At 32.2% G+C, this 25,353-nt stretch overlaps 1 protein-coding gene and 1 long non-coding RNA gene across 3 annotated transcripts; both read left to right on the top strand.

Moving 5' to 3' along the window:
- Positions 1-1,978: 1,978 nt before the first annotated feature.
- On the top strand, positions 1,979-4,436 carry LOC115969397. The gene is made up of 3 exons (XR_004086960.1): positions 1,979-2,178; positions 2,667-2,708; positions 4,089-4,436. It is a non-coding gene; the product is annotated as an uncharacterized LOC115969397 (long non-coding RNA).
- Positions 4,437-11,905: 7,469 nt separating this feature from the next.
- LOC115968885 (very-long-chain aldehyde decarbonylase CER1-like) lies at positions 11,906-24,659 on the top strand. Of its 2 annotated transcripts, none has more exons than XM_031088423.1 (10): positions 11,906-11,968; positions 12,908-13,131; positions 13,248-13,480; positions 14,470-14,689; positions 14,894-15,269; positions 22,269-22,376; positions 23,205-23,405; positions 23,652-23,750; positions 23,968-24,141; positions 24,317-24,659. In XM_031088423.1, the coding sequence occupies exons 1-10, from the start codon at positions 11,909-11,911 to the stop codon at positions 24,491-24,493; spliced, it is 1,872 nt and encodes a 623-aa protein (XP_030944283.1). In that variant the 5' UTR covers positions 11,906-11,908; the 3' UTR covers positions 24,494-24,659. The 2 variants fall into 2 exon arrangements, with proteins under 2 accessions (XP_030944283.1, XP_030944282.1); XM_031088422.1 differs by having other exon boundaries at positions 24,314-24,659.
- The last annotated feature ends 694 nt before the right edge of the window (positions 24,660-25,353 follow it).

Here is a 25,353-nt window from a genome sequence, read left to right as displayed (position 1 = left end):
AAATTTTAAAAAAGAAACGTTCTTCACAATAATTATAAAAAAAAAATGAATAATTTAAATTTTATACCTAATAATATACTTACAAAATATTTTAAAGAATTAACAAAATAAAAAAATGACTATCAATAGTATTTACATTATATATATATATAGGAATTATACTATACATCTTATTATATATCTTTAATGATCCATTTTGTTAGAAAGGTGGAAAAGTGGGAGGATAGAAAATGATGGGAGAATGGAAAAGTGGGAAGATAAAAAAAGATTTTAATTTCCCTCCTTTTTGTTTGGTTGGGAGTAGAAAAGTTAAAGGATAGAAAAAGTGAGTTTATATAAATTTATGCATATACCCTTATTAAAAAATGATGTCAAATTAAAACCAAAAAAGAGATAAACAACCAAAAAAAAAAAAAATCAATCACCTAAATTTATTTAAAAATAAAAATCATGTCTAGAAAAAAAAAATCACATCTAAAAAAAAAATATATATATATATATATATATATATATATGAGCATTGGACGTGTAGAAAGCCTGCCCAAAAAAAAAAAAAAAAAAAAAAAAAAGGCAACGTCCAGGAGGAAAGAAAAAGAAAAAAGAAAAAAAAAATGAAGAAGAGCAACGTGGACAAGCCCATGTGCAACTACACATGGGCATTTTTGTCCAAAAAATGATGTCCAGTTTTTCTTTTCAGTTTTCTCTCTATTTTGAAGAGAAAACTTTTTGGTGAGTCCAGGAAGAAATTGTTGGATATATTTCAACAATTTACTTTTGTGATAAAGCAAAAAAAACAACATACAAATTTAAATATAAGCAATAACACAAATTGATATGATAGGCAAAAGTAATAAATTAATAGATGTATATATAAGAAGAAATCTGTAAATAATTGAAAACTCACAGACTTACTGACTCAAAAGATTATACATTACTGAGCAGATTATATGTTGCTAAACAGATACACTATATCATAAAATAACTGTTGTATACAGACTTACTGACTCAAAAAATAAAATAAAATATTATTATTAATTAGATAAATGGGTCCAGTCCACACATGCTTAAAGCCCAACCCAATATCCAACCCAAAACTCATATTCTCTATCATTTTCTATGTGGGACTCAAGGATTCTCACCACTTCAATATCATGTTTAAGTGAACACATTAGGAGTCAATTTCTTATTCACTCCATCATATTTATGTAACAGAAAACACTTGGGTCCCACTATTTATTTTCCTTCCTTCTCACCCAACTAAACACACTCCAAAAAGTTTTCCTTCCCATTTTCTCTCCAAAGTTTTTCATCTACCCTATTTCACCTCTAAACAAACACACCCTAAGTGTGTCCATGCATATGCATGGGTTACAAGCTAGTGTTTATAATGCACAACCACCAATTATGGACTAGAATAAAAATCAAAGGCTCTATATGTCATATCTGACTATATTACAAGCCCTAGAGAAATAAGGTGTACAAAAACTCACTACCTGAATATGACTACAACATATGCAAATGGGCAAGGGCGAATGGAAGGGGCCAGGCTCCTTCAAATTCCAACCCAACTTGGCATATATATATATATATATATATATATATATATGTATGTATGTATGTATGTATGTTTTAAATTGTATAAGCAATCATTTAAAGTAATAATATTTCATTTTTGAGTAGTAATTCAGTACTTTCGAAGTACAGTTGATTGGTATGCTCTCTTTTCACATGAATGATGAGTTTTAATAAAGAAATTTATGGTAGGACCTACCAATCATGTAAGAGGAGAAAGTACCTCACTATACTTCGAGAGGGATCATTCTACTGTACCTCCCATTTTTTGAGGGGGTATGGTACCCACTTAAATTTTAGCCATAGATCTTGCTTGTTTTAATCTGGTCCGTTTATTTAATTTTATTAAGATACCTGCAACCGATCATCTAGGTTTTGTATAAAACCCAAAAAAACAAAACAAAGTTCTTCTTTTGACAAAGAGTTTGAGAGAGATCACGGGTTCTTCTGTCTAGCCACCTCTCTCAAACCTTCATGGCTCCTGTGTTTGGTATTCAAATCAGGATTTTGATTTTTAATCATTTTCCTCTCTATTGGTTGAAGTCACTGGAACCTAGAAAGATCAAATCCTACACCTACATGACCTTCATTGAGTCCTGAAGAATGGTTAGATATTTTTTTCTTTTACTTAATCATTTTAATTTAATTTTTGGGTTTGTTTTTTACTCTTCCCTGATCTGCTATTTGTTAAGTGGCACAATATGGTTTATATTAATTGTCGAACAAACTTGGTTTTTGTGGGTCATATTACTCATAATGGAAGATTTAGATTTCTTGCAAACGTCAATTTTTTTTCTTTTCTTTCTTATTTTCAGTCCAAATGTTACAATACAAACTTTTTTTCTTTTTGGGTAAGAGAGTGCAACCGGAAGTTTTAAAGACCAAAACTGTGAAAATTTCTATCGATTTCTAAGAAAAATCTGCATTGTTTTACATGTATATATAGAAGATCTGCTTTCTTTCATATAGGCGATCACCCAAATCGTAATTAGTCCCTCAATTATTAGCAAAATGGCAACCAATTTTCAATTTAATAAAGCTTGGTGATTATGTGGCTTCTTCCACAAGACTTAATTTTAATTTTAATATTGCAGGAGGAAGTTCTTTTGGAGCAACTTAAGAAGTCCAAAATATAGGTAAACTAAATATTCTCTTTAATTTTATTTTTTTTTTCTGTCTTTTGGTTGCTTTTATGAATGAGCATCTTGATTAGGATAAAAAAAAAAAAGGATCTCAACAGTTAGAAAGAATTTCTTTCTACAAAAGGTTGTTTATGATTGACCCTTTGAGTTATAGAACACAAAGTTTTCACCTATTAACTTGGTAGGTCACTAACATGGTCCAACCAACAAAGGCCCAAAAAAAGGGTGCCTTTGAATGTTTCCCTTCGGTATGAGAAAGTAAAATAAATTTATAACCTTTTTAGTAAGATCTGTTTTTGGGTTATGTCATATATCAATCTGGAGATTTATTTTTAAAAATCATTCTTTTGGTGTTTAAGAACTCAATTGGGATTCAGGAATAGTAATTAGTATAGCTTCTGTATTGGTTCCACCTAAGCACACTTAAAGTTTGCTCCCATGTGGTGATGGTGAACATATAGGCTCAACTGAAATCACATAAAAGAAAATATGGAATTCCGGTTTGAAATAATTTTACCAAAGTTGGAAAGATGAAATTTTTTTAAAGAATTCATACGTTTTTCTTGGGGGGGGGGGGGGGGGGGGGTGCAATTTGGCATAGCACTTACTAGGGAGAAATAGGTGAGATCAAAACCATTTCTTCTATACAATAATTTTTACATACAACAAAATCTATTGCCTTCATTTTTCATGTTCAAATCATAAAAAGCTTCATGAAATATGGTGAACTTGCAAGTCACCTTTCCTTGAATTCATCCCTTTGGAGAGGAAGTTTTTACTCTCAAGCTCAAAAGTTGTTTCTACCTCTACATCTGAGGAAAATGAACATTTAGACACTTCTTTGCATTTGGGGTATGCATCAATTTTGCATGAGTTCAATTATTCCTAGCATTCTTAGATGTCTCTTTTCAAATTTTTGTCCAATGTTTTCCTACTTTCTTGGATATGAAGTAAGGATTTAGCTAAGTTTTATCCTAATATAAAAACTGTCAAGAAAATGGGAAAAGTTTCATATATGCGCATTGTTCTCAACTTGTTGGTAATGACACTTCCATCTGACTCATTTTAGTGAGCTATGTAGAAAAAGTGCAATGTTACTTGATAGAGAAATGAATGTTGCTGCAAGTTACCTAGACCTTGTAGCAACAACCAAATGCAAAAGCATAGCATTGGTTTTCGTTATCATGAGCTTGTGCTTGACAATTGGACTTGTTTAAGGATGTCAATTCTTATATATATATATATATATATATATATATATATATTAACAGCTTTAATCAAATCTAGAAATATTTTTAATCATAATTCAATGTAAAATTGGTTCTGACTCTTAATTTGATCTTTTCTTATTTTTCTTTGACGTTTGTTTCTCAGATTGTCCACAAATGTTTGTCGCAAGAGAAAATCACATAAGATCGATCACACATGCAATGACTCAGGGAGTCAAGCGGCTCTGGAGTGATATATTTCTTAAGAAGTTATTGTCTTGCAGTTAGAAGCTTTATCTAGTTAGTTTCAACTATAAAATAGTTAATTTTCTTCTTTTGACAAATAGGGGTAGATGTCTTGAACTAAGCTGAGGTTTTTTTAGATTTCTGTAAATGCTAAGGCTAATAAGGCATTTCAACAAAATTTTCAGTTCATTTGATGTGCTAGGGTGGTAATGCAAAATGCAAATTACCTTGATATAATGTGGAGAACTGAAAGATTAATAAAAAAAGAAAAAGAAATTGCCTTGAATTTTGATATGAAAAAATTAAAAATGACTAATTATAAAGCTCTTTCCACCTTTGTGCTGCAACAATATTTATGTAAAAGATGCTCTTAGCATCAGTATTAGTGGTGCCAAAATTTTAGCAATTTAATACCACAAAAAGCTACTTTATCTATTTTACTATCTCATTTTACAATGCACCCAACATTAATGGTTTTATTTAGTATTCAACACAATAAAATAATATAAATAACACAATAAAATAATATATTAACTACAATAAACAACAACTACCACCAACACAATAAAATAATATACCTTTTAATAATTTTTTTTTTCTTAAGCATTTGAGCTATAGTGCACATGCAAAGAAAGCTGTGCATCATAGCTCAAAAGCCAAAAAATTTGGCTTTGCTTCCACTAACGCATGAGCATTTTGTTATGTTTGGTTAGTAAATTTAGCATTTTAGAAATTTGCCTCCATCAATACTAATGCTCTATTATGTAAATTTATTCAATAAGTGGTCAAACAAGGAAGACTATAAGAGGTGGAAACAAAACCACCTTATTTTTGTATCTCCAATTCTCCATCTCTAAGAAAAAGATCAAAATTCATTTGTGAATCATCTGAGCATAACTTATCACAATTGAATATTCCGGTTATTTTTTAGGTTTCAGGGTCATTTGGTATTTTTTTAGGTTCTAAGGGTATTTTGATAAGCTTTTAGGTTCTAAGGATATTTCGGTAATTTTAAAGGGTTTTGGGGGGTATTTAGGTCAAATTTTAGGTTTCGAGGTCATTTCAGTAATTTTCAGGTTATATGGGTATTTCAGTGTTTTTATTTTTATTTTTGATGGCATTACAGTCATTTTTTAAAAATTATAAGGGTATTTTGGTCATTTTTTAGGTTTCAAGGGTATTCTAATCATTTTTTAGGTTTCAGAGCCATTTCGGTCATTTCTTAGGTTTTAAGTGTATTTTGATCATTTTTTAGGTTTCAAGGGTATTTTAGTAATTTTCTTGGTTTCAAGTGCATTAAGGTCTTTTTTAGGTCCTAAGGGTATTTCAGTCACTTTTTAGGTTACAAGGTCATTTTAGTCATTTTTTAGGTTTCATTCGGGTCATTTTTTAGGTTCTAAGGGCATTTCGGTAAATTTTTAGGTTTCAAAGTCATTTCGATCATTTTCAAGGTTCTATGGGTATTTTGGTAATTTTCTTAGATTTCAAGTGCATTTTTGTCGTTTTTTAGGCTCTAAGGATATTTTAGTTATTTTTTAGGTTACAAGATCATTTCAGTCATTTTTAGGTTTCAGGGTCATTTAGGTTACAAAATCATAAGGTCAAAGAATTGTCACATGTGACAAAAAAATTGTCACATGTGATGTTGGAATTGCACAATGTGAGGATGGAACAGTCAAATGTGAAAAAAAAAGTAAGGGAACCACCAAATGTGACAAAAGAACTGTCCCATGTGATGTTGGAACTGCATAATTTGAGGATGGAACCGTTAAATGTGAGAAAAAAGTAAGAGAACCACCAAATGTGAGAAAAGAACTGTTACATGTAATGTTGAAACTGCACAATGTGAGGATGGAATCATCAAGTGTGAGAAAAAGTTAAGGGAACAACCCAATGTGATAAAAGAACTGTCATATGTGATGTTGGAACCGCACAATGTGAGGATGGAACCATCAAATGTGAGAAAAAAAAGGTAAGGGAACCACCAAATGTGAGAAAAAAAACTGTCACATGTGATATTAGAACTACATAATGTAAGGATGAAACCGTCAAATGTGATAAAAAAGTAAGGGAACTACCAAATGTGAGAAAAGAACTGTCACGTGTGTTATTAGAACTGCACAATGTGAAGATGGAACCATCAAGTGTGAGAAAAAAGTAAAGGAACCACCCAATGTGACAAAAGAACTATCACATGTGATGTTGGAACTGCACAATGTGAGAATGAAACCGTCAAGTGTGAGAAAAAAATAAGGAAACCACCCAATGTGACAAAAGAACTGTTATATGTGATGTTGGAGTCGCACAATGTAAGGATGGAATCGTCAAATGTGAGAAAAAAAAAGTAAGGGAACCACCAAATGTGAGAAAAGAACTGTCACATGTGATGTTGGAACTGCACAATGTGAGGATTGAACCGTCAAGTGTGAGAAAAAAGTAAGGGAATCACCTAATGTGACAAAATAACTGTCATTTGTGATGTTGGAACCGCACAATGTGAGGATGAAATCGTGAAATGTAAAAAAAAAGGTAAAGGAACCACCAAATGTGAGAAAAGAACTATTACATGTGATGTTAGAATCGCATAATGTGAGGATGGAACTGTCAAGTGTAAGGGAACCACCCAATGTGACAAAAGAACTGTCATATGTGATGTTGGAATTAGGAATGGCAACGGGTCGGGTTTGGGCAGGGTTTTTCCGTACCCGGATCCAACCCGCGGGCCAAGACCTACTACCCGAACCCGGCCCGTTTACTAAACGGATTTTTTTTCGAGGCTCGGACCCACCCCTGCCGAGCCCCGTTGGGCCGTGGTACTTCAGGGCCCATTCTGTGGCCCAATAAAAAAAATAAAAAAAGTTTGCCTGATATTGATTTTCTCAACAACCAAGTAGGAGGGGAAAAAGAACACTCAAGAAAACCCATTATTTTCTCAGCAACCAATAGATCGGAAACCCTTTTTTTTCATTACAATATTTTCCCACATCAAAAGTAAAAACAAGAATTAACATACAAACCCTGGGTCTGAACAGTATGACCCTACAAAATTAAATCAAACAAGCCGATCCTAGGAGGAATGTAGCGGCGCCGGTGTCGTGAGGTCAGCGCTGGTGAAGTGAGCAGCAGCGATCTTGCTCAAGTGAGAGTGAGGGTGAGGGAGAGAATGGGAGGTGGTTTGGGAGAGAATGAGAGGGTGAGAGAATGGGTCTGAGGGATTTAGGGTTGGAAAAGTGAGTATTTATACTTAGTGTTTTGTTTTTTTTTTTTTTTTTTTTTTTTTTTTTTAATATTATATATACAGGTCGAGTTTGGGCCGGGTATGCCTAATACCCAGACCTGATCCGAACCCGCTTCGGGTTTTTTAATGAAAACCCAGACCCAACCCATTAGGGTCAGGCCGGGTACCCGCGGGTCGGGTACATTTTGCCATCCCTAGTTGGAACCACACAATGTGAGGATGAAACCATCAAATGTGAGAAAAAAAGTAAGGGAACCACCAAATGTGAGAAAAGAACTATCACATGTGATGTTGGAACTGCACAATGTGAGGATGGAACCGTCAAATGTGAGAAAAAAGTAATAGAACTACCAAATGTGAAAAAAGAACTGTCATATTTGATGTTAGAACTACACGATATGAGGATGAAACCGTCAAATGTGAAGAAAAAAGTAACATGGTGTAGCAGGTTACCTACTAGTGGGTATCGTCCCCCCCCCCCCTTTTTTGGGGTACCGTAGCATTACTCACTTCGAGAGTATTGAATACTTTTCCTTCATTTTTTCTTTTAATATTCAATGTTTTTTTACCATAAATAATTCATTAACTTTAAAATATTTAAAATATATGTTTCCCACAAAATCTAAGTATATCTCTCCAGTAAAATCTAAGTATAGAAATGCATAGATTTTTTGGGTTTTTTGAAAAGAAGAAATGATGATAATATGGATTTCATGGTTAAAAAGTTGGGACATTCATTCATAAAAAAGAAAAAAAAATCATTTAGTATTTTTATTATTATATTTCTCTTATATTACATTATTTATATTGAAGCGTATAAAATTGATATTTATTATTTAATTTATTTGAAATTAATTGATTGATATACATTTTATGTTTTCGAAAACTATATTATAATGTGTAGTCTAAAATTTATTTAACGAAAAATCAAAGACTTTATTTTAAAATGTTGAAAGAATATTAACTATGTTTCAACATAGAAGAGGAGGAGGATGGTTGGGGAGATGAGTCAAAAGTGTCCATTGATTAGGGAAAATGAATCAAGATTAGGTTTTTGTAGGTCATTTAAGGCCTAAGGTAAAAGCAACTAATAAAATATGTATTATTAAAATATTACATATGTTGGGTTGGGTCATTCCATATTTATCAACCTGAATCCAACATAAGATCAGGTTTTTTGTTTTTAAAATTTTTTTTTAAAAAAAAATCATCTCAATCCAACCCAATTCACCAAAAAAAAAAAAAAAAAAAAAAAAAAAACCTTGAAATACCGATTTTTTTTTTTTTAGATTGGGCTAAACTCAGTTTGGTAAATTGATGAGTTGGTTAGTAATTTGTATGAGCTATTGCAACATGCAATTAATAAATTATCACTTAGTTGTGGAGAGGTAAAAGTTAAGATAATTAAAAAAATAAATAAAACATTAAAATGATAATAAAAAGATAAAAGGTTAAACAAAAATTACTATATTAATTTTTACATCAACAAGGTAGTAAGCGCTTTATATTGTGGATATAAATAAGATAGTTAGCACATCTAGAAGAATTCGGCAAGAACTAAGGGCATTCACACCTGCTTTCTTAGAAATATTTTATTTTATCATCCTAAAAGTTACTTTATTAATTATATCATATATAAAATATTTGGGAATCTAAGAAAAAAAGAATTCAAACTACAAAATTAGTAACATGTTATAATTATTTCTTAAAAAAAATTCTCAACTCTTATTTATCTCATTTATTCATTAAAATATTAATTTCATCTACTCTATCTCTCTCTTCCTCTCTAGAAAAGATAATTAAAAATATCCACCCACCAACATAAAATATAGTATAAACCTTTTACAAGTTGCTGCAGAAAAGTATCACCCTACAATAAATTCTCTTGCCATAAAAATATCACCCTACAATAAATATTACATTTATATGTGCCGTCCTATCAAAACAGGATAATTATCACCCTACAATAAATTCTGTTGCCATAAAAATATCACGGCCAAAATGGCCCATTAGCATTAATTTTTGAAATATTTAGTAACAGAGTACTGTTTCGGAAATAATTAGGGAAATACCACTTTTTCCGGTACTCGAGCATGGTGAGCTCGAGTACCATCTTTTCATTGGTCAAACATCTTCTCAAAAAAAAAAACGCCGCTATAGGGCCCGAAAACGTCACTATAGGGCTTAAAAAACGCCACTATAGGGCCCCTTGAACCTGTTATGGGGACTTATAAAAAATTGTGCAGGAAAACGCCGCTATAGGGCCCAAAAACGTCACTATAGGGTTTAAAAACGCCACTATAGGGCCCCTTGAACCTGTTATGAGACTTATAAAAAAATTTTGCAGAAAAACGCCGCTATAGGGCCCAAAAACGTCACTATAGGGCTTAAAAACGCCACTATAGGGCCCCTTGAACCTGTTATGGGACTTATAAAAAAATTTTGCTGGAAAACGCCGCTATAGGGCCCGAAAACGTCACTATAGGGCCCGTAACCTGGTATAGGGGCTTAAAAACGCTGCTATAGGGCCCAAAAACGTCACTATAGGGCTTGAAAACGCCACTATAGGGCTCCTTGAATATGGGACGATGGTGGATTAAAAAAACATGGTACTCGAGCTCACCAAGCTCGAGTACCAAAAAAAGTGATATTTTCCTAATTATTTTCGAAACAGTGCTCTGTTGCTAAATATTTCAAAAATTAATGCTAATGAGTCATTTTGGCCAAAATATCACCCTACAATAAATATTACATTTAATGTGCCGTCCTATCAAAACAGGATAATTATCACCCTACAATAAATATTACATTTAACCCAAGTCAGACCATACATACTTTTTTTTTTTTTTCTTTTTAGTTTCAATATACGGCGTTTTTTTAGATAACTTTTTATCATTAAACTAAAAAATCAATCAATTTTTAATGTAAGTGAGGATTAAATCTCAAATTTTTTATTCAATCATAAGAAACTTTACCCATTAAACTGACTAAAACTCACACGATTACCTTGACTAGTACTGTATTACTGTTACATGCGTCCATGTCATAAACATTTGTACTACCGACTAGTCCTTGTCTTATTAAATTCTTAGTTCTAAAAGATAAAAATAAAAAACATATTTTTACTTTTTACAGTGCTGAATAAATATCACTGAATAAGTCTTGTGACGCATAAAGTAATACAATAAATACCACAACTTATTCATGTGGTGAGTTGTGGTTGGTGGAGAGATAGTGGTAGGTCCATGTGAAGACACCCGTCCACCAATTACAACTCATCACATGAGCGAATTGTGACATTTATTGTGCTATTTTATGTGACACTAAAAGCACTTAGTATCACCAAACTTTGATGGTAGATATATAAACAAAAGTTCTAGGGTTACAATTTAAATTACAATTTTTGTTATAACTGTTGATCTAGTAAACTATGAAGGGTGGATTCATGAAAAATTGACATATAATTAGTTATAATCTACCACTTAGGATAGTTATCGCAAAAATTATAACATTTTATGTAAAGTTATGTCACAATCACAAACTATTTTACATCACTTTTACAAAATATTGATGTGATCAACTTCTTATTAGTTTTCATCTAGGCTTACCATTAATATCATTTTTTCATTTACTAATAATCATTCACTATATCAGTAGTTTGTAAAATTTTTTATAAAATAATTTGTATTTCTAGCCTAATTCATTCGTAAATGAAATTATCACTTTTTTATTTACTAATAATTACTCGTTATATCAATAATTTATAAAAAATTTTATAAAATAATTTGTATTTCTAACATTATTCATTCCTAAATAAAATGGTCCTGGCTCAACTAGTGTTACTGTTACCTATGTTACTGTTACCTGCATCCATGTCATAAATATCCGTACTACCAAAAATAAATACTCTATATCAATTTTCTACCAACTAGTCCTTGTCTTATTAAATTCTTAATTCTAAAAAATAAAAATAAAAACACTTATTTTTACTTTTTACAAAGTTTCACTGGATCGAAGAGTACTTGAAATTTATTGTTAGTCAGTATAATCTAGAAAGCAGCTGAAATAGGACTGAAATTTGCGGCATACGTTGCTCTTTTGCTTAGCTTGCATGTTATAATTGTTATTAATGAAAATGACATAAAACATATATCTACATAAAAGTGGTGTAAGTTAGTTGAAAATAATAGTAATAATAATATTAGAAGAGTAATACTTCTGTCATAAATTATTTTATAATATTTTTATAAATTGATGATGGGATAAATTTTTATTAGTTCTAATATAAGTGCATTACTAACATTACATTTATATTTACTTATAATTATTTAAAAATTACTAAAGTCACATTAGCAGTTTATAAAAACGTTGTAAAATAATTTTTGTCTATAGCATTACTCATAATAATAGTATGAAAATTTTCGTGTAGCATTACTCTAATAGCTTATAAATATGAGGCTTCCAGAGGCAGAATGCAGAGTAAGGGAAATTGTATAGAAAATATGGCTTCTAATCCAGGAATTCTCACCGATTGGCCATGGAAGCCTCTTGGAAGCTTTAAGGTGGTGTTTTTATCTAAACTTACTATTTCTCTCACTTGCACACACACCCCCTACAAGCATTGTATGTAACTTGGTGGTCATTTTTTGTGTGAAATGTATAGTAACTATATGTTTAAACACTAGATTATTTAATTGGTCCACATCGTGAACAAGTTCGGATTAAATCCCTCTCTCTCTCTCTCTCTCTCTCTCTCTCTCTCTCTCTCTCTAATACTCTAGGGTTCCTCTTTCTGGCAATATTTTCGAAAAATTGTTTCTTGTGGATTGTTGTTAACATACAGGTAGTGGATCAAGATGCATGCAAGTTCTGTAATCTGTATCCGGCTTTTCAAGCCTTTTGTGGTCCTTTTTCTCTATAAAAGCTGGATGACTACCCATGCAGAAAATATTTTAATCACAACTCAAAAATTTATCTTTTTAATCTTTTATTTTAATTTTAGGACTAGGCTTAACTTTAACCTTTAGAAGTAGTGTAACTTAAAATTTTTCACCCATTTGTATTAGATTTTGATCGAGACCACTCACAAGGTCTATTACATTGAATACATATTTCCATTAATATAATATGAGTATGTGCTTGAAATTGATTTATACATATTATTTACTGACTTATATTACTCTTTTTGTAATTATGTATTATCTTCTTTACAATTGTTATTTTGTAGTTGAAACCTTCTTAATTAAGACAAACACAAAACTTAGATACAACTCCTTAGTGCAATATATTATATTTTCAAAATGTGATTATATTGACTAATAAAGTATAAACTACATTATCTTTTTTGAGGATGATTAAATTCATTGAAGTTATTTATTTTAATTTAATTGAAAAACTAAATGTACAATACATAAGTTTTATCCTTAAGATGATATCCAGCTTAAAAATATAAATGGTTTTCATTTCGTGTACTAACTTCTCATCCGTTCATTCAATTGAAGTATTTGATCTTGGCTCCATGGGTGGTACACAGCATATACTCATTCCTATTCAAGGAAGAGAATAAAAGGGACCTTACCAACTTTCTCATACTCCCATTTCTATTATGGAGGGTGCTTCACAACCAGATATGGATTAGTATTTCTCGTTACCGAAATGCAAAAGGCAACAACCTACTTGTTGACAAGAGTCTTCAATTTGAACAAGTCGACAGAGAGCAAAATTGGTCAGTATATATATGCATATATACGCATTGGTGTGAGCAACATATTTTCACAAAAGCTAAGATGATATAAAAAAAAAATTTTACGTGACATTTCTTTTTGTTTATATCAAACTTAGGGATGATCAAATAATCCTCAATGGAATCATATACTACTTACTCAACAGCACGTTGCCTGGGGCTTCACACTTTCCTATTTGGAGAACCGATGGAGTAATTATAACAATTTTACTTCATGTGGGTCTCGTGGAATTCCTCTACTACTGGTTTCACCGAGCATTGCACCACCATTTCCTTTACTCTCGCTATCATTCTCACCACCATTCCTCAATTGTCACCGAGCCTATTACATGTAAGCCCTATCATATTATTTTAGGAGAAAAAATTATTGTTGGTCCCATACTTACTCCATTCATGATTTTGAGTAGTTGAACTTTAAACAATCGTTTTTAGTATCTAACAAATATGAAGTAGTTTTAAAGTTAATTTGTTAGGGACTAAATTATAAACTTAGTTTTAAATTAATTTGTTAGGGACTAAATTATAAATTTAGATTTTACAGATGGACTAAAATCACTCATAGACTACAGTTTAGATACCAATATTGTAACTTGGCCTATTATTGTGCTCTTTGTTGCATTATCATTTCTCACAAGCCAGTGAATTTTATTACATAATATTGACAACTAAAATACAGTAAATATTTTTTTTCATGAATAAATACACTAGATATAAACTCTCTGTATATAACAGGTTATAGATTCCACATGAATAACTTATTGTTTTTCATAAAATGAATATATAAGTAATATAATTAAATTATAGATTTCACATCAATAATAAATTAAAAAATTATAGATTTTCAACTTGAAAGGGGTCCGATAATAAATTAAACTAGTCCAATAAGTTTCTGATCCAAACCCGATTTAATACAAACCTAAACGGGTCTAACTTGAAATTCGATCCACTCGACCCATTTGCCATATCTACGTAAACTACACCCATAATTTTATCGACAATGCTATTTTTATAGAGTTCGAATTTAGTAAGGATGATGTGTAAAACTCATATTTTATACCATCCAATAAAAAATTGTCACATCAGCTTTTTTACTTAAAACTCTATATATCCTACCACATATAATAATATCTTAATAAACTCACAAATAAGTTAGATTTTCAAATAGATATTATAATTGATTGAGTGTGATTGTACATATTATATAATATGTAATATGATAATGTGACATATTGGAATTTAAGGGATAAAACTTGGGATTTATACCATATTCTTAAAGAATTTAATCTCGCTCTTATATTACATAATATCTTTTTATGGCAGCTGTCATTCATCCATTTGCTGAGCACATGGTATACTTTATGCTCTTGTCTATAACATCGTTAACAACGGTCTTGACGGGAACTAGTTCTTTGGGTACTCTAATCGGTTATATTACCTATGTTGATTTCATGAACAACATGGGTCACTGTAATTTTGAATTTATTCCAAAGTGGTTGTTCTCCATCTTTCCTCCACTCAAGTATCTCATGTACACTCCTACGTAAGTCAAAACCCCTATCTTCTACATAGTTCTTTATTTTAAAAAGTAATAACTTTTACACAAACAAACCTTGTTTTTAATTGAAATCGCGGTTTCAGTTAAAAACAAATAGGTGTGTGCATAATAGCCATTGCTCTTTTAAAAATCACAAATGAACTTAATCCTTTTAATAAATATTCTAATATTTACTTTTTTCTCACTCAGGTTTCACTCTTTGCATCATACACAATTTCGAACCAACTACTCGCTTTTCATGCCGTTCTATGATTACATCTATGGTACCATGGACAAATCCACTGATACACTATATGAAACTTCTCTCAACAAAGAGGAAGAAGTGCCCCACGTAGTGCATTTAACACATCTCACAACATTAGACTCAATCTATCATCTAAGGCTTGGACTTTCTTCCTTGGCCTCTAGCCCTCACACCTTAAAATGGTACATGTGGATAATGTGGCCTATAACATTATTGTCTACAATGTTAACCTTGATTTATGGTCGTACATTTGTGGTTGAGAGGAATCGTTTCAATATGCTCAGCTTGCAAACTTGGGTCATCCCGAAATATAGTGATCAAGTAAGAAAATTTCTCACCACTAGTTCTTAATTTAATATATAGTTTTGAAAGATCTTTCTTCACCAACTTCGACAAACATTTTCGTCATTGTTCATAAAATTTGTTGGAAGCCTATATATTCTGTACGTTTTTAGACCCGGATTTATTGGCTGAATTTGCAAGGCTCGATCGATCGAAAATTAGACTTAATTGATTAAACTCATGCAATTCACTCGATTCCAACTTTACAAATAAACACACTTTGAGCAGCCTAAATCTAGACTTAATATTTTGATCATGGTTTGCCAACACATTATAAGTTGAAGTTCTAATACATTTAGATCCTAAAGTCTTAAAACCTAACAAATTCTCCCTTTGGCAATCTATGACAAAACACATCACAAACATGAAATGCTCAAAGTTACAACCAGCCCAATTAAAATTCAACCTAACTACTATCTATCAGTTGCCAATGTAGACAGCAGCTATGACTGAATTAACCTATAAATTCTTGAAATACTCAAAAAACACATAAATGCATGTGTGAAAAATACAAGTAAACCAAAATTAAACTTCTTGATTTAACAAAACATAAAATAAAAAATATATATCATGAATAACCTCATAGATATAAATCAATAATCAAATGTACCATATGTGAAACAAGAAATAATAAAAATACTAAACACAAAGCACAAATGTCTCCCCCTAACATATACAACCAATAAAAACAAATACATCATGAGCCAAAGAAAATGAATACATCATGAATCTCCTAAATACAACCTAAATCTCCCCCTATCAACAAAAACACAAAATCTCCCCCTATCAACATGCATAAATACTCCCCCTTTTTGTGATGAATTGCCAAAGGGCAATCAAGACTCATCATCAAAAGGTGGAGGTGGAGTAGAATGTCGAACACTCGCCAAATCCGCACGTAAAGCCTGAAGCTCAGCAAGCACATCCACCAAAATATGTCCATGTGCTGCCTGAACGGTCATGATAGTCTCCAACGTACTCCGAATGGAAGCATCATTGGATGAAGAAGGTGGAGGATCAACAACGGCGGTGGGATCGACAAACTCCCCAACAGATGGATCACCAGATGGAGGAGGCCAAGATGCATCACCTGTGGAAGACTCAACTCTGGGGCGTTTAGAGCTAGTTTTCATCTGAGCCACTCTTTGCCTAAGGAAGGTGGTACCTATGGAGGTGATGATATGAACAGGCTAGGATGCAGGAAAATCCTCTAAACCCAAATCTAACAAAATCCTATGAATGAAAACCGAAAAGAAAAGACCATGCCCTTTTAAGCTACTCCTATAAACCTCAACTAAAGAGCTAATAAACAAAGAAGAAGAAAAAAATAGAAGCATCGGTGACAAGAGCATACAAAAATGCACATCGCTCAATGGGAATAGTGTGTAAATGAGAGATAGGCTAAATGGAATGACACGAAATCCGGAAAAATAGATAGTTGAGCTCAGTAAGCTCATGAGAGGCGATACGAGGATCAGTACCCCACTGAATGGAAGTATCAGTGATGAGTGACATGATGTCATTAAAAGGAGGGACCTCGATATAAGGATAGACAGGCTGTTGTACCAAAGGTACACCAAGAGCAGAGGCCACTACCTGAGGAGTAATGACGTACTCTTTTTCCCTTATCCAACTCTTCACAAATTGAATGTTGGATGAAGTGGAGTGGATAGAGAGGTTCGAGTAGAACTTTCTGATCAAAACAGCCAGAGGAGGATGATTTACATCTAAAAGAGGCAACCAACCCCTCTGATCAAAACTCCTATGAATCTTAGGATCAACCCCATCTAAAATCACTTTACGCTTAGCCCACACCTTCCTATAGACATTCAGTTTCACAAAGGTTTCTTGATTTTTCGAGGTAAAAAACCTAACACTTTGGAAAACAGGGGTAGAGGAGGTGGAGGTTTTCTTATGGGCTCTAGTCTTCCTAACCATGACGCTAAGGGTTGGAAAGAATGGAAAACAGAAACAAAGAAAAAAAACACAAGGGTAGACTGCATTAGAAAGGGTTAGAGCAAAAAAACAAAAAAACAAAAAAAAAAATCTATATGATGCATGAAATAAATGCACATATAATGCATACTCTAATGCATTGAAAACAGTTCTATTTTACTTTATGAACCAACAATTGACTTGAACATAGAGTTTTACAACAAAAACCCAAATTTTGAAAAATTCAATTTAAAAAAATTTAACCAAATTGAGTAATTAATCATTACACTAGATAGAAACCATCATATAATGATATAATCAATCAATTACACAAGTCAATTTTACCAAATTAAGCCAAATTTAACAAAAACCCCAATTTCTGAAAGTTTCAAGCCTTAGAAATTTCAATTGATCTCAAATCACCAAATTAATCAAATTAATGCATGGGAAACATGTTTACAACATCTAAGAACAAAAACCCATTGGTCAAATATGATTAAAAACAACCCTAAAATCAAAAATCCAAAAAATCCCATGTTCGAAATTTTTAGAGAAAAATGCATGTAAATGCATGAAAAATGAGATTTTAATGAAAAATGAAGGGTATTTAGGTCATACCTGCACTTGAAGACAAAAACACTTGAGAATTTTTAGGAAGAAAATGACAAAAAAGACTTGGTGTGGATCGTCAGCGTAAAACAGGGAAATAGCTTTTGAAAAAGATTTGAAAAGTATAAGAACATGTGAGAGAAAACCTTTTTTAAAAAACTCACTGATCGATTTTTGATCGGTCGAAAATCATATTGGATCAATCCAGCATCAATCGAGATCCGATAGAGCCAAGCAGATTCAAACCTAATTTATTTTCGCATTTTCGATCGATCGAGCAACAGCTTATATCAATCGAAAATCTAGAAAAGTGAATTTTTTGAAAAACAATACAAGTTACACCATATTTCATGAATGAAATGCATGAATATGAGTTTAAAAGTGTTGGGGGACCACAATTTGACTCCCTACAGCCACTCTAAAAACAGGCCTGCGTGGTGTGATGTCGAATGCCATAAAAGATTTGAGCGCGTCTTCCTCATCACCAATTGGTTTTAAGGTGGAATAGCATAGCTCACAGTCCGACAAATGGTATCAGAGCCAAGGTCATGGGTTCGAGTCACGGGAGTGTCATTGTGAGGGAGGGATTGTTGGGGGGACCACAATTTGACTTCCTACAACCACTCTAAAAATAGGCCCGCATGGTGTGATGTTGAATGCCATAAAAGATTTGAGCGTGTCTTCCTCATCACCAATTGGTTTTGAGGTGGAATGGCACAGCTCACGGTCCAACAAAAAGTTTTCCAAAAACACATGAATTCAACCCAGATCTTCCAAAAACACATTTTTGAAACAATTTGTCCCCAAAAACTCAAACAATAATCACATTTTACATTAAAATCAAGGAATTTTTAATCTTCGATGGTCACAACAAGATTACACACAATATTATGTACGAAGTTTTGTAAAGAATAACTTGTATAGTGTGTGCAACTAGAAAAAGTATGAGATACATGTGAGGTGTGAGGTGATAAGTAGATAGTATTCAATCACAATTTCTACAAAATTCATCACATAAGTTTGAAAGTGACTATCACTTAAAAAGTTACATCATATAACTCTCATGTCTCCTAGAATACAAGCTTGCAATCATGTAAGTTTTTTTATTTGCCTCATAATGTACACACAAATTTTATTTCATTGTGAAATTATTATTTAGGCCAAAATGTATACATCAATTTTATTACTAAGCCGAGGCTACATCATATGTTTTTTTTTGTGCATGTGCTACACTTTTTCGAGCACAAAATCTCATGATATGCACTAAAGTATTCATGATTGGCTAGTAAACAGTGGTGAGATGATTATTTATGCCTTTCTCTTAGGATTTTTTTGTCCTTACAATCATAAGCATAACTTCAAAATCAAGATCATCTGATAAAAAACTATAGACAATTCCCACACAACATGCACTACATAGCCAAAACTAGTAAAATACAATAAAATAAGCTCATCCAAGTTAAACAAGGTATACAAGCATGTTATGTAAAAATAATATGGCCAGTCTTGATTAAAAGTCTAAAAGATATAATGCAAAACACATTTTTCCTTCATTACCTTTTTTTTATATTTTTTATTTTTTAAAAAAATAACAAAACACCCATCATGAAATGCATGAATGTTATGCAATGCAAATCCTATAAAAAAAAATATACAAAAGAAGGATGATCACAAAGAATATAGAGATGAAGCACAAAGACCATGTTAGAAAAACTCAATTAGATTGACCCCAGGATTGGAATAAAAGTTTAATGCATTTACCAACTCACCAATAAGTACCATAAGATCTTGTGCTTGAGGCACAGGTACTTTTGGCTTATTTGCTCGCTTTGTAGCTTACAACTTAAAATAGTTTGGATAAATGTGCCCAGTCTTTCCACAAATGACAAACCCACAAAGGTCTATTATACATCTTGTCCTTAGGAAGGGTAGGATTCTTAGACTTAGGCTCTTTAAGATCAACCCTAATCTTCCTAGGAGGTGTAACTTCTACTGGTTTGACAATCTCACTCACAGGGGGCCTCAAAAGAAGAAACAAAGTTTGTGAAATGAGTCTTAGACATTGAAATGCTATCTTAAAAACCTAGACCAATTTTTTCTAAGAGGGACTTCTAAATACTCAACATATGTTCAAGTTTAAAACTAGCAGACTTCTTCGTTTATTCTCTAGCAACAGATAATTCAAGTTCCAAATTCTTAACTTTATCAAGCAACAACATGTTCTCAGTCTTCACCTTATCAAGTAATTCATTAACATCAAACAATTTCAACAGCAAATTTTTCTTATCAAGTTCAAGAGAAGTAATTTTCTTTAAACCCAAATCAACATTTATAGCATCCTTTGCAGCAACCTTGCAAAACTTATTATAGGCTTCTTGCAAATCAGCATTCTCAAAAAGTTCTCCATCAGAAGAGTTCTCATCAGTAACAACACTTTCATCAACTACAGCAGTAGCTGTGAAAGCATTGAAATTTCCATCTTCATCACTACCAGACTCATAATCAGAAACTTCATCATCACTAAGGGTTATAGCCATAGATTTACCCTTTGATCTCAAGAATGTAGGACATTCTGATTTCACATAACCATACTCTTGACAACCAAAACATTGTTGACCCATGGAATTATTAGAGGTTTGACCTACTTTCTCTTTAGGTTTATCAGTATTGTTCACTTTAGTGGTTTCATTCCTCTTAAAGTTCAGCATTGTTTTTACCTCTTGTCCTTCTGTTATTGTTCCTAAGAAAATTTCTAAAATTCTTAGCAAGATATGCAATCTCTATAGAAGAGAGTTCATCATCAAATCCATTCCCATTAACATCATCAACTGACTTAAGAGTCATTGATTTGGATTTATTTGTCTTGGATAGGTCTAGCTCATAGGACTGGAGAGATCCTACAAGTTCATCAAAAGGGATGGAGTCCACAACCTTGCTTTCAGTAATGGTAATCACTTTGGGACTAAAGTCCTCAGTCAGAGATCTAAGAATCTTCCTAACAATCTTAGGTTAATCATAAATTTCACCCAAATTATAAGCGGAGTTAACAATATCATTAAGCTTAACATAGAATTCATCAAAACTTTCATCATCAGACATCCTAATGTTTTCAAATCTAGTTGTTAATTACTGCAACTTATTGATCTTAACTGCCTTTATGCCTTCATGCACAGTTTGGAGAATATTCCATACAGTATGAGCAACCTCAACATTAGAGATTCTCTTGAATTCCTCCATAGATAGAGCATTAAAAATAGCATTCATGACTTTGCTATTAAAAGTAACCACTTCTTTCTGAGAAGTTTGCCACTCGCTTATAGGAGTAGTCGGCTTCTCCCATCCGTATTCAACGGAATTCCAAACTCTTTTATCAATAGATTTCAGGAATACTTTCATCCTTACTTTCTAGTAGGCATAATTGTTCCCATCAAAGTGAGGTGGGATCACAAGAGAGTGACCGTGTTCCATGACAATAGGGGTCAAGGATCAGTTCTTAAATCAAAAGATCTAAATACTAGAGCTAGCCTGCTCTGATACCACTTGTACGTTTTTAGACCCTTAAAACACAAGTTGTTTAACCTAGTTATTTAGCCAAGTGATTACTTAGATAAATTATTCAAATCTAGGTTAACATAAGTAAATCATATCATGTAAATAATGTGGAAAAATAAAGAACACAACAATATGATAATCCATGAAAACCAAATCAGTAAAAAAACATAGGGAGGATTTAACTTAGTTATCCTCAAGGTAAAACAAATCCACTATGAAAGAATTGAAATTTTTATAATAAGACTTAGATTACTAACATCCTATTACTACCTCATGTAGAAAACTTACTACCATGACCATGTGATAACTCCGAGTCCACGGACTACTTTTTTCCTTGATCCACAACAACCACAAGTTCTCCTACTTGTGTTTATCTTTAAGCTCTTGAAGCAACAGTTGAAGAGATCACCAAGTTCTCAACATCAATCTTGATTTTGATAACCCTAAGTGTGTATGAAGGTAAATATCTCTATATCTCACAAAAGATTCACACACAGAGCATATCAACAACCTCTAAAACGTGGCTAGGGTTTTTCCTTTTATACTTGAAGCAAAACATAAAACCCTACACGTCATATGGGCTTGGGTTGAGTTGGAACTTCTGCAGAAAAAACAATCTACACGAGCTTCAATCAATCGAGTCTAATTTTCGATCGATCGAGCCTTGCAAATTTCGCCAATAAATCCTGCAATTTACTCGATTCCAATTTTACAAATAAACACACTTTGAGTAGCGTAAATCTAGACTTAATGTTTTGATCATGGTTTGCCAACACATTACAAGTTGAAGTTCTAATACATTTAGATCCTAAAGTCTTAGAACCTAACATATTCAAATCAAATATAATATTTTGCTTACTTATTCATCTACTATTGTCACAGTACTTCTTACAATGGCATAATGACTCTATCAATCATGTGATAGAACAAGCCATACTTGAAGCAGAGAAAAAAGGTGTTGAAGTGTTTAGTCTAGGTCTCTTGAACCAGGCAAGTGTCAGTTACTCAGTTTTCATTTTTTTTTTTTTTCCATTTTTTTTTAATTGTAATTAACTCTTTTTTTTTTTTCCTTTCTTTCTTTTGTTAAATTGTATATTTAGTATTTATCCTTTAACTTTTGTTTCAAAATTGTCTTTATATTTTTAATTGTTTTACTTTTGTCCATATACTTTCAAAATTGCTTTAAAAATGTCATTACTGATATTGATAATATGTACTGGCGTGACTAATGTAATTCATGTTATGTCATAGACTTCATGGTGGCTTAGTTTCATGAATTCCTTTAATTATGTTAAATTTCTCATCCACGATATTGGCAATCACTTATCGAAAATATTTTGAAGTATACTTGCAAAGTGAGAATTAAATATACCTTTTAAACCTTTTTTTTTTCTTTTCATATATGTCCATTAATAGGTTCATACTTTATGCCATTTGGTGGTGCACTTGGGGACAACTATGCTTAAAGTTTTAAGAATAAAAACTTTTACCAATTATTAATGTGCATGTAATTTTTTTGCTGAAAATTGATTTGCTTATTTGTTTGATGTTGATAAATATAGTTATACCTCTAAAAAAATAAATAAAAAGAGAGAGAGAGAGAGACTCTAAAATTTTGAACATAAACTAAAAAAATATAAACCAGATTCCAAACACCCCCCACCCCCCAACCCCCACCCCTTCCCCAAAAAAAAAGTGGGACTATCCTCAATGAAATACTGGTGGTTTAAAACTTTGTTGTTTTAAAAACGATAGGTTGGTACTCTAGCTCTCTCTCTCTCTCTCTCTCTCTCTCTCAATACATCAAAGGTTTTGCAGGGGGAGGAACTGAACGGATATGGCGAACTCTATGTCAAGAGGAATCCTCAACTGAAAATAAAGGTGGTGGATGGAAGTAGCCTCGCAGCTGCCATTGTGCTAAACAACATTCCCAAAGGGGCAACCCAAGTTCTTATTCGAGGCAAAATCACTAAGGTTGCTTGTGCAATTGCAGTTAATTTATGCAAACGAGGCATCCAGGTATGTGTATACCGTTTTGATCCATGTCATAACAAGATCATTAAGGCTTTCATTAATAAACCGCATCATGCTATTTAGTGTTGCTATTCATGCACTTGTGATGTAGTCAGTTTATAACCAATTTTAAACTTAAGAAAAGCTCAAAGATGAAATAGCTTTAATTAATTTTGGAATTAAATGGGCCAATAACAAGGTAATTTTTTTATTATTTTTTTAATCTTCTAACATGAGTTGAGTTCATTTTAGGTAGCCACATTAGATGAGGATGAACACATGAAGCTTAACAAATCGTTGGATATGAGCTCAGAGAATAGTTTGATCCTTTCAAAAAGTTACAGTCAAAAGGTAAACCATAAAATACTTTCCCTCTATTATCTCAACCTTAAGTACATATCACATTTGTTCTTGTTTCCATAGTTATTACTAAATATTTAAATTAGTATTCACAAATTTATATATTATTAATTGAGACCATTTCATTTTCTACACCTGAAAATTCTAATATCTAGCTAGACAATGATTAAATTTTTAACAGCAAAAATATTACTATAAATTTGTACAGACATGGTTAGTAGGAGATGGATTGACTGAAGAAGAACAGTTGAAAGTACCTGAAGGAACATTATTTATTCCCTATTCACAATTCCCACCAAAGAAATTGCGAAAGGACTGCTTGTACCATAGCACGCCGGCAATGTTGATTCCCACTTCTCTTGAGAATGTTCACTCTTGTGAGGTTTGTATTAATATTACTATTACTATTAATGAGATTGTATGCTAAGAATGCATGGATTACCTCACTCCCTTTAAAATGTGATCCAGCCACTGTTACGTTAAATTTGTCAATCTTTTTTATTTATTTATTTATTTTATTTTATTTTTTTAATGAAAGCTTTTAAGTGTTTTAGCAGAATTGGTTGCCAAGAAGGGTAATGAGTGCATGGCGTATAGCTGGGATAGTACATGCATTAGAAGGCTGGAATGATCACGAGTGTGGTTACACCATGTCCAATATGGAGAAAGTTTGGCAAGCAAGTCTCCGACATGGATTTCAAAATTTGATGTTCCCAGATGAATCAAAATACTAGCCTCATAAGCATAAATGCACATGCAAATGCAACTGCTTGCTTTGGTGCGTAAGAGTAGAGTTTATATTTGTTATTTCTATTTGGAATATGATGCATGTCTTCTATAAATGAATGCTCAATAAGAGTAAGAAAATAAAGGCAATGTTTAGTAAATGGAATGTGTAATTAGCGGGTTAGAGCATTCACATTCGACAAATCTTAGATTTTGTTTTAGAAAAACGCCACTTTTCTATTTGAATACACACTTCTCAAATACATCTTAGGAAAATGCATTATTTACAAACTTTTTTATAAACTGTTAATGTGATAAGCGATTATTGATAAATGAAAAAATAATACTAATGATAAAATCAAATAAAAACCAATAAAAATTGACCACATCAATAATTTATAAAATAGTATACTCTTCATTTCCTTATATATCAAAACGCAACAATGCTCTGCAAACTTGTTGAGCATTGCCACCAAATAAATTAATTTTTTTAATTTAAATGCTGACATGACATTTTTAAAATGTTAAATAAAATATTATATTATTATTTTAATACTGACGTCAGCATTTAGTGTGCCAATGATGCACTCTATTTGCCACGTAGACTATTTCTATTCATGAGATGACGGTAAGGACAAAAACGAGATCGCCTTTTTGATATTAGGGACTAAAAGCGGTGAAAATAAAGTTTAGGAACCAAAGTGGAAATCGCCTAAAAATATAGGGACGAAAATGTGGTTTTTGCCAAAAAAAAACCTTTTTTTTTTTTTTTTTTAAGTTTCTTTGAACTAATTTAATTTTTAGAAATGTAAGGTAGCTATGTATAAAGGAGATAAGAGACCTGTTGAGTCAATAAGCATGTTGTGTA

This window comes from Quercus lobata, chromosome 11 (genome assembly GCF_001633185.2).
Source record: "Quercus lobata isolate SW786 chromosome 11, ValleyOak3.0 Primary Assembly, whole genome shotgun sequence".
Taxonomy (NCBI): domain Eukaryota; kingdom Viridiplantae; phylum Streptophyta; class Magnoliopsida; order Fagales; family Fagaceae; genus Quercus; species Quercus lobata.
Note: the sequence above shows the minus strand (reverse complement) of the source record. Positions and strands in the feature narration are given on the sequence as shown.

Coding starts and splice junctions, on each gene's coding strand:
- LOC115968885 (XM_031088422.1), top strand. CDS start 11,909: ATGGCTTCTAATCCAGGAATTCTCACCGATTGGCCATGGAAGCCTCTT. Junction 23,751..23,967: donor CAAAAAGTTACAGTCAAAAG/GTAAACCATAAA, acceptor AAATTTGTACAG/ACATGGTTAGTAGGAGATGG. Junction 24,142..24,313: donor AGAATGTTCACTCTTGTGAG/GTTTGTATTAAT, acceptor TAAGTGTTTTAG/CAGAATTGGTTGCCAAGAAG.